Source organism: Brachyhypopomus gauderio, chromosome 3, assembly GCF_052324685.1.
Source record: "Brachyhypopomus gauderio isolate BG-103 chromosome 3, BGAUD_0.2, whole genome shotgun sequence".
Classification (NCBI taxonomy): Eukaryota; Metazoa; Chordata; class Actinopteri; order Gymnotiformes; family Hypopomidae; genus Brachyhypopomus; species Brachyhypopomus gauderio.
This window is the reverse complement of record NC_135213.1, coordinates 26537403-26558598: the sequence shown is the minus strand read 5'-3', so window position 1 is coordinate 26558598 and position 21196 is coordinate 26537403. Positions and strand designations below refer to the sequence as shown.

Below are 21196 nucleotides of genomic sequence, written 5' to 3'. Positions count from 1 at the left end.
CAAATTCTAATAAAATAAATAACATTATTAGAGTTAACGGGTAGTCCGGACTAATGCAAGTTTAATGTGGAGTTTATGTGGTTTTAACGTCGGTTTTCCGGTTAAACTGTTTGCTATGCGCCCGCACGTCCGTATGCGCATGCGCTGTTGGGTTTGAAGCGTTTCGCGATGGCTGCCGATAGCACCCGTCTGGTGGATTTGGTGGAAGAATTTGTAACGGGACAAACGGACAGTAAGGCTACAGATGCTGCAAATGGTAAGTGTTAGTCTTTTGTCGCTTTATATGTCGATGACGCTAATAATCAGACTGAACAGTGTGAATGTAACGTCCGTGTGTGTAAGGATGCTGTGTGTGTAACGTGACTAGACTCTGCTAGCTCACCACATCCTGCTGGTAATCTCGTGCAGTAACGTGTGTTAACTAAAGACATTCAACTCGGACTGTGATCACACGAAGCTGTTTTCCTCCCTCACATGTTATTCCGTATGTTTACTGTCTTCGTCTGTCTTAAAGGTGTCAACTCGGGACAATTCACAATACTTCAGTTGGTCGAGGCACTAGGGTAATGTCTCGTGTTCTTAAATGAAAAGCCTTTGCTCCTCCAGCTGCATGTTTAACTGTACCATTGCTTGGTTTGTCTTGGTTATGGTGCTGACTGGTTGTGTTGCTGGTTTTAGATTAAGCCTAACAAGTTCCGAGTCTCAGACACGCGGCAGAGGGGTGCAGCTCCTCTCGCAAGTGCTAGAAGAATGCTACAGCAGTCTGTCCGAGAAGGAAGGTAAGAGCTTCTCATCGCTATCCGTCCTTCACGCAGATCCTGACTTGTGCACTCCTTCATAGTTTGGAGCCATTGGACATATTGTAACACTGCTATGTACATGTGTACGTAGTTGTTACTTATTTATGATGACCTCGGTCTTGACATCTCTGATTTAATTTGGATTAACAACATTTGAACAAAACAATGTTGTATGCTGTCTGCAGTGGAGGTCCTGGTAGCTTTTTACGAGAACAGATTAAAAGACCACTATGCTATCACACCTCATGTTCTCCGTGGACTCAAGGCATTGGTAAGTGATCCCGCACTGAAGCACGAGAAGATGATGTAAAATATTGTGCCATATCCAGTTAGATACACAGAGAGGCCTTAAACTAGCTTAATGAAGAAATGTGGAATGCCAGTTGGCTCAGTGACTGACCAGTTGATATCCACAGGCCAAGTGCACAATGCTCCCTAAAGGATCGGCAGTGTCTATTCTGAAGTCCCTCTTCCAGGATGTCCAAGTACAGGTAATGTAACACACTGTCACCAAGAAATTACACAAATATTATTATATATAGATATGCTAAAAAGCTCTATGCCTTATTATTTTACATTGCACTCTGAGATACATTTTTAAGCTACAATATTCCACCACATGCAGTAGACCTCTTGGTGGCTTTCTTCATGGTGTTGATACAGTTGCTCATTTCAATAGTCCCTGATGCTGGCAGAGCGCTCGTGTGTCTACAATATACTCATCAGCCTTATGGAATCGAGGGAGGAGGGTGAGTGAGGAAATGTTACTCACTGTGTGGAGCTGGTTTGGGTCTTTCTTTTGTTTATCAATGTGTTTAAAGCGAAACATGAATTTCAAACCTGAGTGTCATGCGCAGTCATGTGGTTTGTCTATCACTTTCGACCGTCACTCTGCAATGGAACTTTACCATTTGTATTCCCAATCCTGCAGAGCTGAAGGGGTTGGGCCCAGACTTCGTGTTTGGATTTGTGCAGGCAGTAGATGGAGAGAGAGATCCACGCAACTTGCTCCTTGCGTTCCAGATAGCCGGGAACATCATACACAGAGGCTACAGCCTCAGTGAGTACAGAAGTGGATACACACTTCACTACATAAGGACTGCTAATATGATGTCACGCTCTATTTTCTGTATGGAGTTAAATATCTAGAATTAGCAGCTAAGCCAGTGGTTGGTCTGAATGGATCATTTTTCCTGTTTAGGTCAGTTCACAGAGGAGCTCTTTGAAGTCACATCATGTTACTTCCCCATAGATTTCACCCCGGTATGTAAGATTCCCACAAGTTTTTCCTTCTGTATGGTGACCAATAACCTCACAGTGCTACTTTGTGGCACTTTCATGATTCATAAGGTCAATGATTCTATATGATCTGTAATCATCTGTGTCTATAAAGTCTACTGTACATAACCTTTCTGAAACAGGGTAACGCTACAGCTGATACTGTTGTTGACTTTAAGCAACACTAGGATTCAGTTGATTGTGAGCATGCACAACTAACAAACGTTTAAACCACTCCCCCTCTGTGAACTCTAATGAGTTCTCCATGCTTCCCTTGTTTTGTGTAGCCTCCCAATGACCCTCACGGCATCACCCAGGAGGAGCTGATCTTGGCTCTCCGGGCCGTTTTGACAGGAACGCCGCGGTTCGCAGAGGTGGGAGGGAACAATGCCTTTACACAAACTGCTGGAGTGCCTACCAATCAGCACTGTGTCCACCAGCAGCACTGTGTGATTTCTTAAAAGAAACTGTCTTTGTGGTTTTGATTCGTATTCTCTGTTCCAACAGTTCCTTCTGCCCTTGATCATCGAGAAGCTCGACTCAGACATGCAGAATGCCAAAGTGGACTCTCTGCAGACTCTGGTACAATCTTAATGTACTACCTAATGAGACAGACTAGTGGACTCTCTCTAGACTCTGGTACAGTCTAAATGTACAACCTAATCAGACAAACTAGGAATGTGTTTATGCCATTACCTTTTTAATAAGGCTCCTGGCCTCTGGTCTCTAAGCTAGCGAGTGATGTGGTGTAACTGTTCAACGTAACACAGTGATGCATAAGAGTGAGTAGTTCCATTTCACTCTAGGCTGCCTGTGCACCTGTATATGGGCATAAAGAACTGAGTGAGTTCCTCCCAAGCCTTTGGTCCTCCATACGCAGAGAGGTGAGCTTCTATTTCTGGAGTCTTGACAAAACAAACAATAACTCCAGGCAGGATGTAGCTGCCAGGTGCAGCGCTTGCAGTAATTATAGTTTTCTGTTACATTTTATCACGCCTCTTATTTATATATGGTTGTGCAGAGCTGAGGTTTTACGGTATAGCATGCCAGGCCTGTTGTCCCACTTCTGAGACTGATCTTCAGTTCTGCTCTTCAACGTGGAGGTGTTCCAAACCGCCAGCGAGAGAGTGGAGTTGGCAGCACTTGCGGCCCTCAGCGCCCTCACTTCCTGCCTGTCTCGAGCTGTCCTCGACTCGAACTCCCAAGATGCTCTGCAAGGCTTCTTGGACCTCGTTCTCAAAGGTAGTAGATCTGTGTGCAGCAGCCACTCCCAAACCCAGTTTCTAAGTCGAAAACGCTAAAACGCTGTTATCCTAAATGAATAACAAATTTATGGCTCAGAGACCTGGAGATGATGGCCTCAAAGCAAGATTACTTACCTTGCAGGCATGTTGAAATTCGATCAGTACACTGCAACACCTTCCTGAAATGTTTTTGATTTTCTGTTTAAAGTTTCTTCAGTTGTGAATTGAAGTGAATTATGGTAAGTTAGGATCTATGGCCAAAGGTCAAAGTGTCATCTCAACTCTTCAGCATGGTGATGAGCTGTGTAGACTCTGTTCTCAAACTGTACGGAGTGAAGGAAGAAGGGTAGAAACCCAGGCCCATCGAGCATGTATACCCACACTGGATATGAGGAAATGGTGGGGTTTTTGAGAATTTGACATTTACTTTCAGAATCAAATCACTGAATGTAAATCAATGTGCAATCTGCAATGAATGCTCTATGTATAGATCTTTAACTTCTACCACTGCCATTGCACTCTGTCTGTCTCTCTCTCTCTCTCTCTCTCTCTCTCTCTCTCTCTCTCTCTCTCTCTCTCTCTCTCTCTCTCTCTCTCTCTAATCAACCCTACTCTTTCACGTTCTTCCTGTTTCTCTCTGCCCTGATCTGTTTCTCTCTCCACCCTCTCCACCCCTGCCCAGATTGCCAACACCACCTCTGCGAGCCAGACCTGAAGCTAGTGTGGCCCAGTGCCAAGCTGCTCCAGGCTGCAGCTGGTGCCTCCTACAGGTCGAGCCTCATAGTGTCAGCAGCAGTGCTGCCCAACCTGCTCGAGCAGTACAACTCCAGGACTCAGGTACTTCAGGCAGACTCAGTACCACCCACAATCATGGGCACACACATACATGCCTGTTTGTCTGCTTTATTTCTCCAGGGGATCACACCATCAGAGTATATATAAATGTGTAAAATGCCTTACACGTCCTACTTTAGCATATAAATGTGAACCAGTGCTTAGATGGGTTTGGGTGGACCCTCTCTCTCCTCTGATAACAGCCAATGTTAGCCAGTGTTTATCTTGTATTAATGTGGGAATTAATTCATCTTCTGCTACTGAGCTGGTGGCGGTTTTATCTCACATTACAGGTTCCTTCCTGATGGTGGTTACTGTGGTAAACTAACTGTAGCAAACTAGCAGCCGTAGACCCTATTGCTCATTAATTAGGTCTAGATAATTATGTCCTGGAGTTCCCAGGGAATCTGCATCCATCAATGTCAGGCTGTTCTGGCACTTCCTCCCTTAAGTCATTTCAGTGGTTCTGAATAATAATTGCTTCTGTAACGTTACACCATCAAGCTGTAATTTGTTTCTTTAGTATTTATGCTGAACACGTATTTTGCAACCTCTGAATAAGTCAAAGCATTTGGCACTGTGGTTCGTTTTCCTCCCCTGTGCAAAATGAGTCATAGAACATTGGACTTGTTTGTCATGCTGTGTCTGTGTTTGTGTAGTGTGCTCAACGGCGCACTCTGCTGGAGGTGGTGCAGGGCTTCATTCAGCCCACGGCAAGGAGCTGGCCTGTAGAGGGAGGTATATGTCAATAAAACATGCTGTGGCTTATACTGTGTCTGCCTGGCTTTACCCTCCAGGATGTTCCTGCTTTTGTTTTCCAATTTGTGTGGACAAATCTGATTTATTTATTTTTGTATTAAAAAAAAAAAAATATATATATATATATATATATATATATATATATATATATATATATATATATATATATATATATATATATATATATATATATAATGATTTGTAAAATGGTTTCTAAAGATTTGAGGATTTAAGACTGTTATAGTGAAGCATAGCATTGTTGCACTACGTATGGATAAGGGAAGATATTTATGGTTCTCTCTCTCTCTCTCTCTCTCTCTCTCTCTCTCTCTCTCTCTCTCTCTCTCTCTCTCAGTGGAGAGTGTCCTGCTGCCATTCCGGAAGTCTCTGTGCAGTGTGCTATTTTCTGCTCTGGCTGAGTCAAACGCAGGCCTACAAATCACAGCTACCAAAGTTCTCACTGCACTGGGGCAGCAGCCTGGTGAGTGGACACAGTGCCACACCAACCTGACCTGTGCAGCACACACATATACACACCAGTGCACTCTACTGATTAAACAGAGGTTATTATAAAACACAGGACTATCTCTAAAACTAACAAAGCAAGAAGATAGCAACTTCTGAAGTTTCCTCATGTGTTATGCTTGGACTTGGACTTCATCACCAGCGTAGAGAAGACTCACATGCTCACCTTTCCTCAGCATTCTCCCACACAGCAGATGGCAGTGTCTCCGTGATCTGGTTTTTTTTGCCCCGCTGGAAAATCCTTCGGCTCATGTTCACTTTATCAGACTGGACACTCTCGAACCTTCCACATTGTCCCATTCTATCATGCAATATCACACTGGCTAAATAGCCCTGCCCCCGCTTTACCCCATGTAGGTGTGCTGACGGAGCCGGACGTGGAGACGGCCGTGGACCACCTGACCAGGCTTGTTCTGGAGGAGGACGACGCTCAGGTCAGGTAGGTCCATCAGAGCCCGGTGTGATTACTGGCCCGTGGGTCCGTGTGCTGTGCGAAAGGCCTTATAGTCTCGTGTCTCAGTTTGGCAGTAGCGGAATGCGCCGGCGCCCTGTCCCGCCTCCACCCGCCGCCCTTCGCCTCCAGACTGGTCCCTAAGCTGAAGGACAAGATCTTCTCAGGTATCCATATACCTGTCTGTTTCTTCTGCTAGCTCGTGTCCCCTGGTCAGTAACCACGTCCTTTCCATCCTCCAGAGCCCACGGTGCGTGGAAACGACGGCGCCGCCCTGTTGCCCGGCCTGGGCAAGAGCGCATGCAAGCAGAGGTGCATGAAGGCGCTGGCTTCTGTGTCCGCTCGGCCCAGCCTGGCGCAGGAGAGCGCCCCCGTGCTGCTGCAGGTGCTAACCTCCGCACACAAAGGTACGTCGCCCGCACCCGTCCCCGGGCAGCCTGAAGGCAACATGTGTGAACTGTGGTTTTATAATTTAACTTGGCTCATTTTCAAAGTCAGTTATTTGTATTGTTGAAATGAAGCCAAGAAAGCTGCTTACACTCCTTTGTATATCTGTTATATATGCACATTCTAAGGAATGTGGTAATGAAAAAAAGGTTTGTGTGTGTATATATATATATATATATATATAGTGTGTGTGTATGTGTGTGTGTAGATTTGATTTAAAATTACAGTGTCTAATGAGTGGGTGGGGAAATGCATTTCTTGTGTTGTAGTTTGTCATGTCATTTGCAGTGCACCACTCGAGTGTTTCATTTCCTGTTCATCACTTTAAAGCATGTGTCCCTCCGTGTGCAGGGAGCCCTGTTTTCTCTGCAGAGGAGGTGATCTGCGCGTGCTCCAGTCTGCAGACGATGGCTGCTCAGGCCGGGGATGACGAGGAGATCGGCCACTTCTTCCATGATGTCATCATTCCGCGACTGCTCTCACTAGCCCTGCAGGCAGCTCTGCAGGGTGAGGATTTAAACTGCTTTCATATTCATGCGCCTGCCTGGTGTCACATGAATCTACGCATTATTTCAAGATACAAAAACTGCAGCACCTTCCCTGGACAAGATAAGAATGAATGAAGTTGTATTGTGTTTCTGTAACATGTGCACTGTGTGTAAAAGGGTAGGGGTGGTAGCAGCTCATACATGTCTTTGTGCTGATTGCAGGGGAGGTATCGGGTGACCGTAGTCCTCTCACGGAGCAGACTGTGCTGTCTGCTCTTGTTCCTGTCATCAGTACTGCATGTGCTGCCCTACAGACAGAGTGAGTCACATGACACGAAGAACATACACATGCACAAACGCACAAGTGCAGTCAAAGCAAAGTATGCTTCAGTTTTTGATTCCTTGTAAGCAGATAATGATAGTCAACCGTAAATCTATGTGGAGTTTTGAATGCTGTGTCCTCTTAGACTGGCTACTCAAATGGCTGCCAATGCGGTGCGTCTCTTTCTGGACGGAGACGCGTCCTTCCTGCAAGAAAATGACTACCGATCCCAAATTCAGCTGCTTAAGGTCAGAAGGCCTGCTGTTTCTCTCTGCTTAGTCTTGAGCTGACTCATCTTCCTGTGGGGAGTCGCAGTTGACTGTTCACAACCACCCGGGGCACCGTTTCCCTTCTCAGGTGGAAAGTGTTGCACCATATTAACCCTCCTTGCAAGTCGCATATATTGCAGCTCAAATGTTCACCAAATGTTCTGTTTTGGTCATTTCCTAGAAATGATTTTAACACCTATGTAACTGCACAGTGGTAGCATCATTTTAGAAGAATATTTGATCAGCAATTCCAGGCTTCTAAATGATAGTATATATTTTAAGTGTGAATGCTAATATAGTTTCACAGTAAAATGGAGTGAATGATTAGTGATGTGAATAGTAACGTGGCGGTAAAAGGGTGATTGCTTGCATCTAGTGATGTTGGTAAATGATGGTGTCTTTCCTACAGAGCCAGTCAGAATCCTGGACCCAGTCCCAGCTGGTGTGTCTGCTAATGGCCTGTGTGTGTTCCCTCCCACATAGTGTACGTCTTCATAAACTGTTCAGCAATGCACAAAGTTTCACATGCATAAAATGAAATCTGAATATATTCTTAACTTGTGCCGTTGTGGTGTAACAGTTGCAGAAACTGAGTATTTCTTAAGCGTTTTCACTACATAATCGAATAATTGAATGCTGTGGTAGGTGGACGTTCCTGAGATTGACAGGCTTCTGGGCCAGTTGGAGGAGCTGAGTTGCACGAGTACACACCCATTCTCCTACACGTCTGCAGCCAAGTGCTTTGCTGGACTGATCAACAAGAGAGCACCAGGTGAGAGACGTGTGCACCAGCCTCAGGTTCTCCAGTGTCTTTGCCCTTATTTTACCTAATAGAGGATCTACTGTTATCTACATGTACCAAAAGAAATAATGAATGAGTCATCCGAGTCAGAGACTTTTCTTACCTGATCTGTGTGGTGATTTGTGAGAAAGTAAGTGTGTTGACTATGCGTCTTCCTGCTCTTTACAGGTCAAAACCTGGATGGCGTACTGGAGAAAACCCTGAGAAGGATTCAGGGAACTTTAGACGACCAGTCCTCTGCCCAGCGGGTTCAAGCTTTCACTTTACTTGGCTGGGTAAAATAGCACTTTTATTGCCTCTTTTCCGCTTACATTTACAAATCTAAAAATGTTCCTGCTCTCAGTAACTTCTGGGATGCTCAGAGAGACCAACACTGTTTGTGCAGCCACTCGACAAAATATGAGAGAGTTCATGTTGTCCTCCCGCAATGTATGTTACGAATGATGGAGAGGGTTGCTATGGTGAGCCTGTTTCTAAGGTTCTCCCTGTGTGTAGATGGCCAAGGCCCTGCTCCTACGCTACCATCCTCTGTCAACAGTCCTGACTGACAAGGTACACACGCTTTTGCTAGCGTTCTCAATAAGCATCTTGCCTCCTTCACGTCCACACACTTCAACCTCTTTGTCTCCTCTCAGCTCTTCTCTCTGCTGAGCGACCGCCGGTTGGCGTCCCAGGCGGCCGACACCTTCTTGCTCCTCATGAGCGACTCCCCGGACGTGCTGAACCGCAGTTGCCACGCCGACGTGCGCATCATGTACCGACAGCGGTTCTTTGCAGAGAACTCCAGCAAGCTGGTCCAAGGTTTCAACGCCGCAGAGCCGGGTAGGACCACGAGGCACCTGAACGTCGGATCACATCGCGTCAAGCCTGCAAACGGCCTGCTTGGATAACGCACAGCTCTCATTTGTGTGTTTCAGAGAACAAATCTGTCTATCTGAAGGCCCTGTCTCACATTGTGAATAATCTGCCCAGGCAAGTCCAACTTGCAGAGCTTCCTTCGGTGAGTATAGTGAGTGTAGTGACACCGTTACTCCGCCACTCCAGCACATGCTCACATGACCTGATATAAAAGAAAGAGAGGAAGGGGAAAGATTAGAGTAACATATAGATGTTTTTGTTGCACTTACTAGATCTGATGTAACCCTGAAAGTCCTCATGACTGACTTACTGACGCCTGAAATATGTGTGGTGTGTACAGAAAGCCTGAGCAATATATCGTTTGTTGGTTATTATTGTAATACTGGGTCTTGTAATGCTGACACCAATCACTGAAAAGTGTGATATGGAAATGAGCCCGCTGACCAATGACGTTTATATTGGTGCACTGTAAGCATTCTGGCCAATCCCATGAGTGCTCTCCAGTTTGGTTATGAAAAGTGCCATTAAGTAACATGACTCGGACATTATGAGTAATGTTTATTTAGTAATTTTGCCCATATTGTGCATCCTTAGCATAAAGTAGGTTGGGTATCTAACGCTACTCTTCTGTATATGTGTGTTTGTTGTCCACCTCCCTTTTCTGCTGTTCTGGGATCAGTTGCTGCCCCTCCTGCTGGAGGCGCTGTCGTGTGCTGACCAGGCGGTGCAGCTCTCCACACTGTGCTGTTTGCAGCCTGTGCTGCTGGACCCTCCCCCTGCGCTCAGTGCCCAGCTGGAGGCGCTCTTCTCCCGCCTGCTGGCTCTCACCGCCAGCCCCTCCATGGTACCGCACCCACTTACACGTTAACCGCCACTCTGCCCAAAGGGTCACTGGAAACGTGAGTTCCTGGCGCTACTCCTGTGTCTGAACACTTCTCTGTCCCTTCCCAAACAGGAAGTGAGGATTGCCACTCTTCGCTGTGTCCATGCCCTCTCCCGCCTGCCGGAACACACGGTAACATGCCCAGTTAACGTTCAGTGCTCACCAAACGAGCTCCACCCATGGCCGTCTGCTTTAGCGGTCCGGCAGTTCTCCTACGCTTTGCCGTTGCGTTGCCCTGCGTGAGCTCCAGCTCTGTGCGCTGCTGCAGGTGCTACCGTTCCGGGCCCGGGTGCTGAGAGTCCTGGCCCTGCCCCTGGATGACAGGAAGAGGCTGGTGAGGAAGGAGGCCGTAGCTGCCCGTGGAGAGTGGTGGGTTTCTAGAAGTTTATTGCTGATAATCCCAGGTCATCAGTCTGTTATGCCTAGATTGGCTTCACAGATGTCATGTTTTGGGTTAGCATGCTGTTCCTTCCTTGTTTGTTCCAGGTTTTTAATAGGAAGTCCTGGTGGACGGTGAAGGACCTGGTTCATGGTAGTGAGTGAGAAGTACAGACTCCTTACTGACTGGCCCACAGCAGCTGCAGGACCTCACTGCCTGCAGCCTTTCCAGTTCAATGTACTTATTTCTAAACCACTTCTGAATGCACACAACAGGAAAGGGGTTGCCCTGCCTCACAGAGCTGTCTGGATGGGAATGGACTGACAGCACACACCGGTGGAGGCTTTTCCTGCTGTACTTTAAATTTACAGATGTCTGGAACTGTGTCCAACAGGTGGTGCTGTATTTTGGAGCCAATATTGTGTGCCATTTTCAGTGTTTATTGGTAAAGATGTTTTACAGTTTTGGGGCAGAGGTGTTTACCACCACAGCAGTTTCAACCCAAGGTATACAAAGCACCAAACCAACAGCTTCAACACAGAGTAGATAACCCAGTGAAGATCTTCACTCTCACCATCCTGATTAAACTGATGGACTGGTAGTTTACTAACACAATGGCCATGAACTTTTTTTTAACGAGATTCTATGTATGCAAGAGGAATGCAGTGAGATTTATATGGAATATGTGGCATATTAAGACTGTTCCAACAGTTTTAAACCTTTGAGACATTCTTGAGATGACAGGGGTGTTGGGTTGGGGGTTAATTTCATTGGTCGAACACTGAAGCCTCACCACATAACACATGCCAAGGATAGCAATGAACAAAATTAACTTGTCAATAAATGTCTTTGTAAATCTGTAAAATTAAATTTAATTACATTTTAGTACAACTGATTAAAGAAAATCAGTCTGTGTTTTTGATTACATCAGATTTAAGTACGTTCAGATTCTTAAAGCAGAAACTTGAAAGCATTGGAAATTTTCCATTAAATGTCGTCTTACAGTTTGTAAACATTCAGTTTGTGAACATTAAGGAAGGTGTTAAAGTAAAATCACTAGTTCAGTTTTGTGTCTTTAGTTCAAGACATTCATTCATTTTCATTTGGGAGACACAGGAAAGGCAAAAGAAAGACAAAATGTAATCAAAATGTTTATTGTACAAAAAGGAAAGGTACAAATCTGCAGGTCTAAAGAGCACAGCTCTTCTGTAGTCATGGCAACCAAGGCTCATCATTCTGAGGTTTGCAGTACAGCTGCTAAAGAAGTCTCATGACACCTTGGTCACTCACCCAGATTTTGTGTGCTGATCTCATTAGCAGTTATTAAACAAAAATTCAACTGACTAAGCAGGAGATTATTATTGGAAATGTTTGCCTTAGTTCATGATAACTTCACTTTTTGAAATATACTTAAGCAGATGATGCTGGTATTTTCAGTCTGTTAATGATCTTGATTTCAGAGAGGTAAATGAAGAAGAGTACTCGAACACTGCAGTGATGCTAATTTAGCTAATTGCTCTTCTCCATTAGTCCTTCCCTCAAAGTGTAAAAACAGTTGAATATACAGAGACCTTGTCAAACACATGGTGTGTGAACGAATTGTAATTCATGGTGTTTCATGAATTACAAAATTCTAGCCAAAACACTGAATCACCTTAAATTATTTGAAAAAAGTTAAAATTCTTTTCACAGTAGTTCTGTCACCATATGCCATACTGAGCACATATTGGTTTACATTCACTTAAACAGTTCAAACACGAGAGCCTGTCTACATGACCAAAGCACACAGGGTCAGCGGCTCACAGAAAAGTGACTGCTTACAAAGCAGAGCACAATCTTCTGCCTCCACTACCTGGAGATCACGAGAGAGCCAGTGATTCTGTAGTGCCAATATGAAACATGGGTCCATACTGGTTGACAAAGTTCATATTGCCATGGTCTTTCGGTGTGGAGGGCAGTTCCATGTTAGTCCATCCCCAAAAGGGGCGTGGCTGGAGGGAAGCAGCACCCGCGTTAGCCAGTGACTGTTGGAAAGAATAATTTTTAAAAAGATGCAAGTTTCAAAAGACCTCAGGTTTTAAGGAGCATTTAAAGGTTTCTTCTAAAGTCAGATTTAGTAAAGTTTACTTTTTACAACATGCCACAAAGCAGCTTTATGTTAAGGGTCCAGATCATTGGTGTGCAAACCAGTAAAATCATCTTTTTTTTTTGTGCTTTCTACCTTATAAAAATTATATACATCTTCAATTAAATAACCAATGCATAACAAATGTTTGAAAGTAATGTACTGATGTCAGCTCTTATTGTTAGAGGTAAACGGGTATAATGAAGAAAGCCTCATACCTTGTCTTTTCTACACCAAACAGTATTTTCCAATTATTTATTCTTCCGTAGTAATATGGATTCCGGAATAACTATAAAGAGAGGTTAGCCGATTTTAGCCATCTTCCAGGAGATATAATAATATTTAGCTGAATTCAAGGAAAGGAGAAACGTCTCATTGACTTTCCTAGGTTCAGTATTAGCTGTCATGGATGGCCATTGAGTGTGTGTGTGTGTGTGTGTGTGCATTTACACAGAAGAGTAGGCTAAGCATGGTGGAGGGTGCAGGACTGAAGCTGAACTTCAGCCTGGACAAAGCTTGGCATGAGCATCAAAAGATCTGAAGGTACAGTAGACTGCACAAACTCTAGAAAACAGTTGAACAGGTCACTTGACTGAAGCCTCATCATGAATCAGCATTTTACCATAAATAAATGTTTTCCTTCCCTCCCTACTGATCAAATAAACTATGTCTAGTGGTTACCAGTACGACACTAGTACAGCTTACAAATACATAGGAGTTCCTACTAAAACTAGCTGTGGAAACATAACTAAAAACAACTATTCATCTGGATTTATCTTTATAAATTCTAAAGGAAACCTGTCCAGTATATTTTAAGCATATCACTATAGTCTCACTTCATAATATTCTGTAATTATCTTTAATTATAAGATAATTCAAAATATTTATTTGCTGGTTAGATACATGAGTATGGTTTACTGAACCTTGAGTAGAAACATTTTATGAATGCAAATTTGAATCTCATCTGTTTATTGCTAGAAATCAGTGACGTGTAAGCAGGAAGGGGGCTCACCTTGCCTTTCTCCCGAAGGCGTCTGCACTCCTTACGGTTGATGTGTCTCTCCACACTAGTCTCTCCTCTGGTGATAAGTATAGCATGCCAGATGGTGAGGCCTCCCAAGGCTAATGCCACCGAGCTAAAACCCCAAACACAGCACCCAACACAGGGCTAAAAGCACAACTCTGATTCATAACTCGGATACAAGAGATGCAATGTCATGTCTTGTGTGTTACCTTGTTAGCACCCACAGATAAAGAAGGCTCTTATGAAAAATTCTCTCCTGATAAGTGTAAGGAGGTGGAGGTGTCTGATAGGAGCTCTTGATTGGCAACCCAGGAAAAAAATGAAATACTCTGCATTAGATGGCAGAATTTAAATGTCCTCAGGCATGTACTGTACATGTACTAAATGTTCCTAGTTGTATAAATCATGCAACTAGGAAATATGTTTCATTTGATATCACAGGATTACATCTTTACCTAATTCGAGTTACCTAGGGTCTTATAATTTACTCGAATAAGGATTTATTACAACTGTCAGTTATATGGGCTGAAGGGAACATATAATAGGTAGTAACTTCTTTAGCAGCTCCTCAGCCAAACAGCCCAACACCGAGGACACTGCTGCTGCTTCACTGATCTGTGGACCGAGGACGGCGTGTCTGATCTGTGGACCGAGGACGGCGTGTCTGATCTGTGGACCGAGGACGGCGTGTCTGATCTGTGGACCGAGGACGGCGTGTCTAATCTGTGGACCTCTAACCTTCAGTTCCTGTCATTTCCTCTAACTCATAAGCCATATCACTTGGGTTCCATTTAGGGATGCAAATTATCGATTAATTCATTAATCGTTAGTTGATTGATCTTATCGATCGACTTTCGATTAATCGATAAGCGGCGTTTTTCACCTGAATTTCAGTGTTTCAATAGGGCCTTTAAAAATATCAGCTAAATGGTTCACTTTGTTCAAAAAGTATATATTATATTATGATAAGTATATTGTATTATATATTGCTTAAGTAATTGCATTAGGAAATTTTTATGGTATAACAAAATACATTCTTTCATTTAAAAAGGAATAAATTAAGGACTGGCTCCGTTCTTGCATTTGAAACATTAGACATTAGACAAAAAAAGAAATTAAATAGAGAGCCAAACAGAATATTATTGAGCCTATGCTTGGACAATGTTTCTAGCGTTGTAGTGAACACACGCTGTAACACGACCGGAGAGTGCCCAAGTCTCCACAACATCATTGAGCTTGTCAGCTAAATTGTCAGCGGTGTGTCTATCCGACATGTTCGTCGTAATCAGCACTGCAGATTTTAGCTGCCAGTTCTCGTCAGTGTAGTGGCACGTCACGGTAATGTAACTTTCTGTTGTTAGAGCCGTCCAACAATCTGTTGTAAGTGCTACAGCAGTAGCAGTAGCTAGCTTTGTTTTTAGCTCACTCTTCTTTATTCGTAGCGAGCTTCGAAAACGCTCGCCTTCCAAGTGTAGCTGTGATTTTAGGTTGACCAGGTGCAGTGGTGATATGCAGGACAGCTGCACGGTGTTCAAATGATAATTGAGTGAGCTAGTGGAATTGTTGTACTTCAATACCGCATTACACAGAGAATATTTGACTTCTTTGCCTAAATTAACAATGTTGAAATTGTAGCGAGTACTACTCCTCGCAGCGAATTCCCTAACAGACAGGCACTTGGTCCTAAGTGACACTGGGGGAGCGGAGAGAGAACGGTGCTATTGTTTGAGTTGCGTGGAAAATAAAGTTTCCCTCATCGGGATTTTCTGGATTACGCAGTTTCTGTCTTGTTTCCCGAACCCGCTTCAAAATGGTCCCACACCGCACGTCTTTTCGCCCGCTTCATTTTGTTTTCCACTCTGGTCTTTCGCGACACGTGTTCACTTCTCGTTCTTACGCTCTGTTCAAGTTACTACAGTAGCGCGCTCTAACGATTAATCGTGATTAATACATTTTGATCGACTAACCTCTTGATCGACAATTAATCGAAAGTCGATTAATCATTTGCATCCCTAGTTCCATTTGTTTACACAGCTGACACCAAGCTAGGCAACACACCAAGCCAGTAAGGATGCAGCACACATTCATAGTATAGTGAGTGCTTGCAGCCGCTCTGTACTCTCTGGCCACTGTGTGTGCATCAGCACCTGTGTGTACCAGGATACCAGTGACGCGGCTGAATGCCAAGGTTCTTGTTCACTGCTCACGCCTGACTCAGATCTTTAGAGGATTATCAGGTTTTTTGCAGGCTGATGCAGGAGAGAAAGTCAGCTCTAAAAACAACTGGGATGGAAGAGTTCCCCTTTTGTATTCCAGCAGATTTCATGGTTTCTATGGTTTTCAGCCTTTACCTCAATGGCATTGTAGGCCTCCATGAACATGTCCCTGGCACTGATGCTGCAGTAGACACAGCCGAGGGTCATGTAGAGGCAGAAGGAGAAGAAGTAGCGATGGTTGAAATGGCCCACACAGTTATTCAACCAGGCTGCAGGGCAGAGAGGTTAAGGGCAAAATAGCAGCAGAGTATGTGATCACCGTCATTGATGGGACAAAGTTCCAATGTAAGAGCTTTACTGTACTTAGCAATAAATAGCAAAGGGATACGACAGTGATGGTCCATTTTCAAAACACACCTGTGGGGAAACAAATAATGGGTGAGATGTTGCATCTGAAGTCTCGTGCACACCCTGGCAACACTACGGCAACCTTATTACAAACAATCTGATGGCATTGATTCAGCACCTCATGCTCCAAGCGCTGCGACACCCCTGCCAGAACCTACTTGTCACAGACGCTGCAGTGGTGCGTCCTAGCTGGTTTGGGAACTATGCACTTCTTACAAATCGTCACTGTTAGAATATCACTTTTCTCCTAAAATGAAAGAAAAAACAAACAGTGGCTGCTGTTAAAACTATTGATAATGAACCTTTAGATTATTTACATTCCTGCATAATAATGACTGAAGTAAGCAGGAGGCACCTGCGGAGGTTGTCCAGGAGAGGTTGTGATAGCCTTGTAGTAGTGAAACACAATCATCAGAAGGTTCCAGTGGCCGTAGCAGAGGTGCCAGATGACCCAGTGTGTGGGGTACGTGTCTATGATCAATGGCAGTACGCAGAGGTAGACGATCAGAACTATGGAGCTGGTGAGAGCAATGACCAGGCCCACAAACACCTTCCAAAAAAGAAAAAAGAACTCAGCATTAGAGTACTGGTGTGTAACAGCAGCAATATTTTAACGTTGCCTTAATAAACACTCTTGTTCCACGTAGTTTTTTTTTTTTTTTATGGTCTTTTTAGACCACCAAAATGGAATAGCTGGCGACCAGCATTGCACATTACACTATTATCTTAATAACTTCAGCCAAGCAACAAAATAACTATAAGAACATTACACCAAAACAGACAATTATTAAGTTATATCAGGCAACTCACCACTCCAAACCATCGGGTCAGGTTGTCCACCAACCAGTATATGGGTTCAAACATTGAGTCGAGCACCGTGTCCCAGTTGGTGAGGACGTTGAAGTAGAGAGAGTTGATGATTACTTTCCCATAGTTCCAAAGATCTCGAAGTCTCCCGGGCTGCTTGCCCCTTCCATGACAGGGGCACAGCCGGACCCAACGCAGGGAGACACGCATGACCCTGGACAGGTACCACTCCCAGCTACGCATGCCACCTTCCTAAAACACACACGGTCATATGCACTGAGGATGTAGATCCATGAGACTGGGCTATTGTGTGTCACACACACACACACACACACGTCTAGCCCACAACTGGCACACTCCGGCTACTCAAGTCACACACGTTATCCCAATTATCATCCACAGTAAATGTTTCCTGTTGGCTTATGCATTAGAACTAGAATATAATCTTCCACCATGTAACCCAAGAAGGTAAATACCAACTCAAGGTAAATTAGTTGGGTACCTTATATGATGCACGACATCTTATACTGTATCGCCATGTTTCAACATTTTGAGGGTCTTCATTATTAAAAAAAGGTTTATAGGTCACCTGAAACAAGAAAGGAAGGCATATTTCATGTTGTCACATACTGTCACATTCTGGCATTTACACTGGTGCATCTGCAATTTCAGACAAAGGCAAAGGTTTAATTAAATACAGACCATTACAAAATGGAGCAAGGTTATACAACACCTACAAAAACAACCAAAAAAAAAAAAGACTCTAGGCCTAAATATTTTATCAACAGCTTCCCTTTTCTGTCAAGCCACCAGACCACTGTAACTCAGCCCTGAATGAATCTCCTCAGTAGAATAAGGAGCTATCCGATACAGGATCGTTTCATGAAAGTGAGTAGGTCAAAGGTTTCACCCATAAGAATGAGCCCCGCGTGCATTTTGCAAAAGCACAGCTCATGAACTTTTAATGGGCTTCCAGACGCCGGACGGCCCGCAGTGCGCCCAGGAGCGCCGTGCTGCCCCGTCCTGCCCCGTTTGCTCATCTGGGAACAGGAGAAGGTGAACCTGCAAGTGACTCTCAAACAACAGGAGAAGCCGCCGTTGTTGAGGTGATCTCATTAAAGCCCTTTGATCAAATGCAGCCGCTTCACCTGCACACCTGATTCAGTCATTGTCGTGTTTTCTCGGTAACTCGGACACAATAGTCTTCGTATGAAGCTTCCTCTCTAAAAATAGTAGCTAGGACAACACCGGGCTCCCTGCCAGGAACTACTGCCTTCAAACCACCTGTCTGCACTGGCGGAAACTCTGCCCTGTTTCCACTGTCATGGTTATGACTGACGTCCTGTAACTCAGTACTAGACGTTGTTTCTGATATCCATCTTCACTTTCACTCTTGGCAAAAAAGAAAAAAGTAACTTTCCACTGAGACGGTTCAAACCTGATCAGTGACAGGTCACGGCTACAGTTTACGTGTAAGGGAAATCAACTAAACAATCTGATAGTTACCTTAATATTTGACAGCTAATAACTGACAACAACGTCTTACCTACTAGGTCGTTTAAAATGTATCAAACAGTTGCATCAAACTAACTCAAGAGTAGATAAATAGCTCATAATTTTAGAAAAGCGAGCCGAATTGCCACCGTTAGCTAACTGGCAGAAGGATAACATTTATGAACCGCTGTATGAGGCAGCTAACTGCCTCTGCCTGCTATGCCACAGCTATGTGCAAGATAACGTAGCTAACGTAGAGAACTAACGTATCTAACGTAGCAAACGTGGATAGCTAACGTAGCAAACGCTGTATAGTTAGCCGGCTAACTTGTGAGCTAGAAAAATGCTTTAAAGACCGTAACGGCGGAACAAGACGGGGAAATTATTATTCTGTAATGGGCTCGCTTCCTTACCAGTACTGGTCCCGTTAGAATATAAATAAATAACACGTATTGGGGGAAAAAAGACCTTCGGGTAGTTTTAATAAATCAGTATGTCGTTACCCTAGCATTCTTACATCCATCCAGCTGACGGCTTTGATAGCGCTCTCGTGCTTCGACTGAAATTAATTTGTGACCCTAAACTTTCAATAGATTTCAAAATAAAAGTCGGATTCGTTAAGACTATGGACACACTGACCCGACGGATGGCGTCGGGCGTTGGAGGGCGTGGGTGAACGACTGTCGTCCGTTCTCAGTATATTCCGCACCGTGTTGGTCCTCGACAGTCAGTCATGAGGGAGAGATCCTCATTGGCCGTTTTTGTGTGTGTGTGTGTGTGTGTGCGCGCGCGCGTGTGTTTGCATTGTGGCTTGATCTACAGAGACAGAGAGATATGTTAACATATTTTGCCACGTGGAAGGTAGTTTTGTTGTGCTATATAGAGAACATTTGCTATTACCTTGACAATACCGTGTGCAATTTCATGAAACGTAGGTCAAGAGGGGTGGGAGTCACTCAAAACTCCATATACTCGTCGTAAGACTTCAACTTTTAGCTGTTTCCTTTTGTGCAGGGCGTATATGCTCGCCATTCATCATGTGGTGTTGAAATGTAAATAAAGACGGCGAGAGGCGACAGTATGCTGACAGATCAGAATTGTCGGTTTGATGTGTCCCTAGTCTAATAAATTATACATAAATCTAGACACTCGAGTTAAAAGTAACAGGAACATAATATATGTTTAGTATAAAAATAAAATAAAAGGGTAAAATACAGGGTTGCCAACTCTCACGCATTGAGCGTGAGACACACGCATTTGACCGTCTTCACGCGCTCTCACGCCACACATCCGATTTCTCACTCCGAAAAAATCATATCTATGATTCAATGAGTTACTAATGAGCCAACCACTGGCAATCGATCGATCGTGATATAATACTAGGGGCGAGGCTAGGGTATTTTTAGTGGTGCTAGAGCACCACCGTGAAGTTGCTCAGCACCCCCTGGCTCAACACATTTTTTAAATATTATATTATGCAAAAACCTTGCTCTGCACCTGCGCAATACTTTGGTATTGTGCCTCTGTGAGCACTGGGGGCTGGGCACCCCTAAAGACCAGATCCTAAAATCGCCCGTTTGTGTCCATTTTACACACCGCCCGGTAGGGGCGGACTGGGGAGAAAAAGTGGCCCGGGAGTTCCTGACAGACTGGCCCACTATATATATATATATATGTGTGTGTGTGTGTGTGTGTGTGTGTGTATGCCTGACTGGAGCGAGGGAGGTAATAGACACCGTTAAACAGCAGCGTGACTACGGGCCGGGGCCGCAGTGGCTCCTCCACGGGCTGAGTTAAACCACCGGCGGCCAGCGGCCCGGCGGCCCACCGGGGCCCCTGCCGCCCGGTAACAATTTACGTTCACCCCCTTGCCTTTTGCATGCCTTTTGTTGCTTGTTTGTTTTGATCTTTTTTAATCAGTTATTTAAATCTTGGACCGCTCATGTAATGCTTCTTGGAGCCCTTTTCAAAGACCTAAACCAGTAAAAGTTCAATACACTGCCATTCTGCAAGACACCTCATGTTATTCCCTAAATGTTTAAATTGTTGTCCACAAAATCTATGACTATATAAAGCTATGACTCTATAAAGCTATGATACACTATATTGCCAAAAGTATTTGCTCACTTTCCTTTACATATGAGCTTAAGTGACATCCCATTCCTAATCCATAGGGTTCAGTATGACGTCGGTCCACCCTTGGCAGCTAGAACAGCTTCAACTGTTCTGGGAAGGCTGTCCACAAGGTTTAGGAGTGTGTTTATGGGGATTTTTGACCATTCTGCCAGAAGCGCATTTGTGAGATCACATACTGATGTTAGACGAGAATGCCTGGCTTTCAGGCTCTGCACTAATTCATCCCAAAGGTGTTCTGTTGGGTTGAGGTCAGCACTCTGTGCAGGTCAGTCAAGTTCATCCACACCAGACTCTGTCCATACCATCCATGTCTTTATGGACATTGCTTTGTGTACTGGTGCAGTCATGTTGGAAGAGGAAGGGGCCAGCTGCAAACAGTCCCCACAAAGTTGGCAGCATGGAATTGTCTGAAATATCTGGGTATGCTGAAGCATCAAGAGTTCCTTTCACTGGAACTAAGGGGCCAAACCCAGCTCCTGAAACACAACTCCACACCATAATCCCCCCTCCACCAAACTTTACACTTGGCACAATGCAGTCAGACAAGTACCATTCTCCTGGCAACTGCCAAACCCAGACTCATTCATCAAATTGCCAGATGGAGAAGCGTGATTCATCACTCCAGAGAACACACCTCCACTGCTCTA

At 44.4% G+C, this 21196-nt stretch overlaps 2 protein-coding genes across 7 annotated transcripts; one reads left to right on the top strand and one right to left on the bottom strand.

Moving 5' to 3' along the window:
- The first annotated feature begins 33 nt into the window (after positions 1-33).
- Positions 34-15287, top strand: mms19 (MMS19 homolog, cytosolic iron-sulfur assembly component). The gene is made up of 32 exons (XM_077000796.1): positions 34-256; positions 515-563; positions 679-779; positions 986-1071; positions 1217-1291; positions 1480-1549; positions 1732-1860; positions 2002-2063; positions 2366-2452; positions 2586-2660; positions 2885-2962; positions 3182-3320; positions 4005-4159; positions 4816-4894; positions 5271-5396; positions 5798-5879; positions 5961-6058; positions 6134-6298; positions 6690-6845; positions 7049-7145; positions 7294-7396; positions 7827-7901; positions 8063-8189; positions 8388-8494; positions 8715-8771; positions 8855-9041; positions 9137-9219; positions 9757-9921; positions 10033-10092; positions 10229-10329; positions 10447-13007; positions 14053-15287. The coding sequence occupies exons 1-31, from the start codon at positions 169-171 to the stop codon at positions 10475-10477; spliced, it is 3093 nt and encodes a 1030-aa protein (XP_076856911.1). The 5' UTR covers positions 34-168; the 3' UTR covers positions 10478-13007; positions 14053-15287.
- Positions 11478-19155, bottom strand: zdhhc16b (zDHHC palmitoyltransferase 16b). Of its 6 annotated transcripts, none has more exons than XM_077000803.1 (11): positions 19053-19155; positions 17422-17508; positions 16923-17171; positions 16468-16662; positions 16271-16359; positions 16093-16121; positions 15840-15973; positions 13698-13783; positions 13477-13600; positions 12683-12753; positions 11478-12363 (listed from the first exon to the last, which is right to left on the bottom strand). In XM_077000803.1, exons 3-11 carry the CDS (start codon positions 17160-17162, stop codon positions 12264-12266), a joined length of 1068 nt encoding a protein of 355 aa, XP_076856918.1. In that variant the 5' UTR covers positions 17163-17171; positions 17422-17508; positions 19053-19155; the 3' UTR covers positions 11478-12263. The 6 variants fall into 6 exon arrangements, with proteins under 6 accessions (XP_076856918.1, XP_076856915.1, XP_076856914.1 ...); XM_077000800.1 differs by having other exon boundaries at positions 18917-19053; XM_077000799.1 differs by lacking the exon at positions 19053-19155 and adding an exon at positions 18931-18994.
- Positions 19156-21196: the final 2041 nt, after the last annotated feature.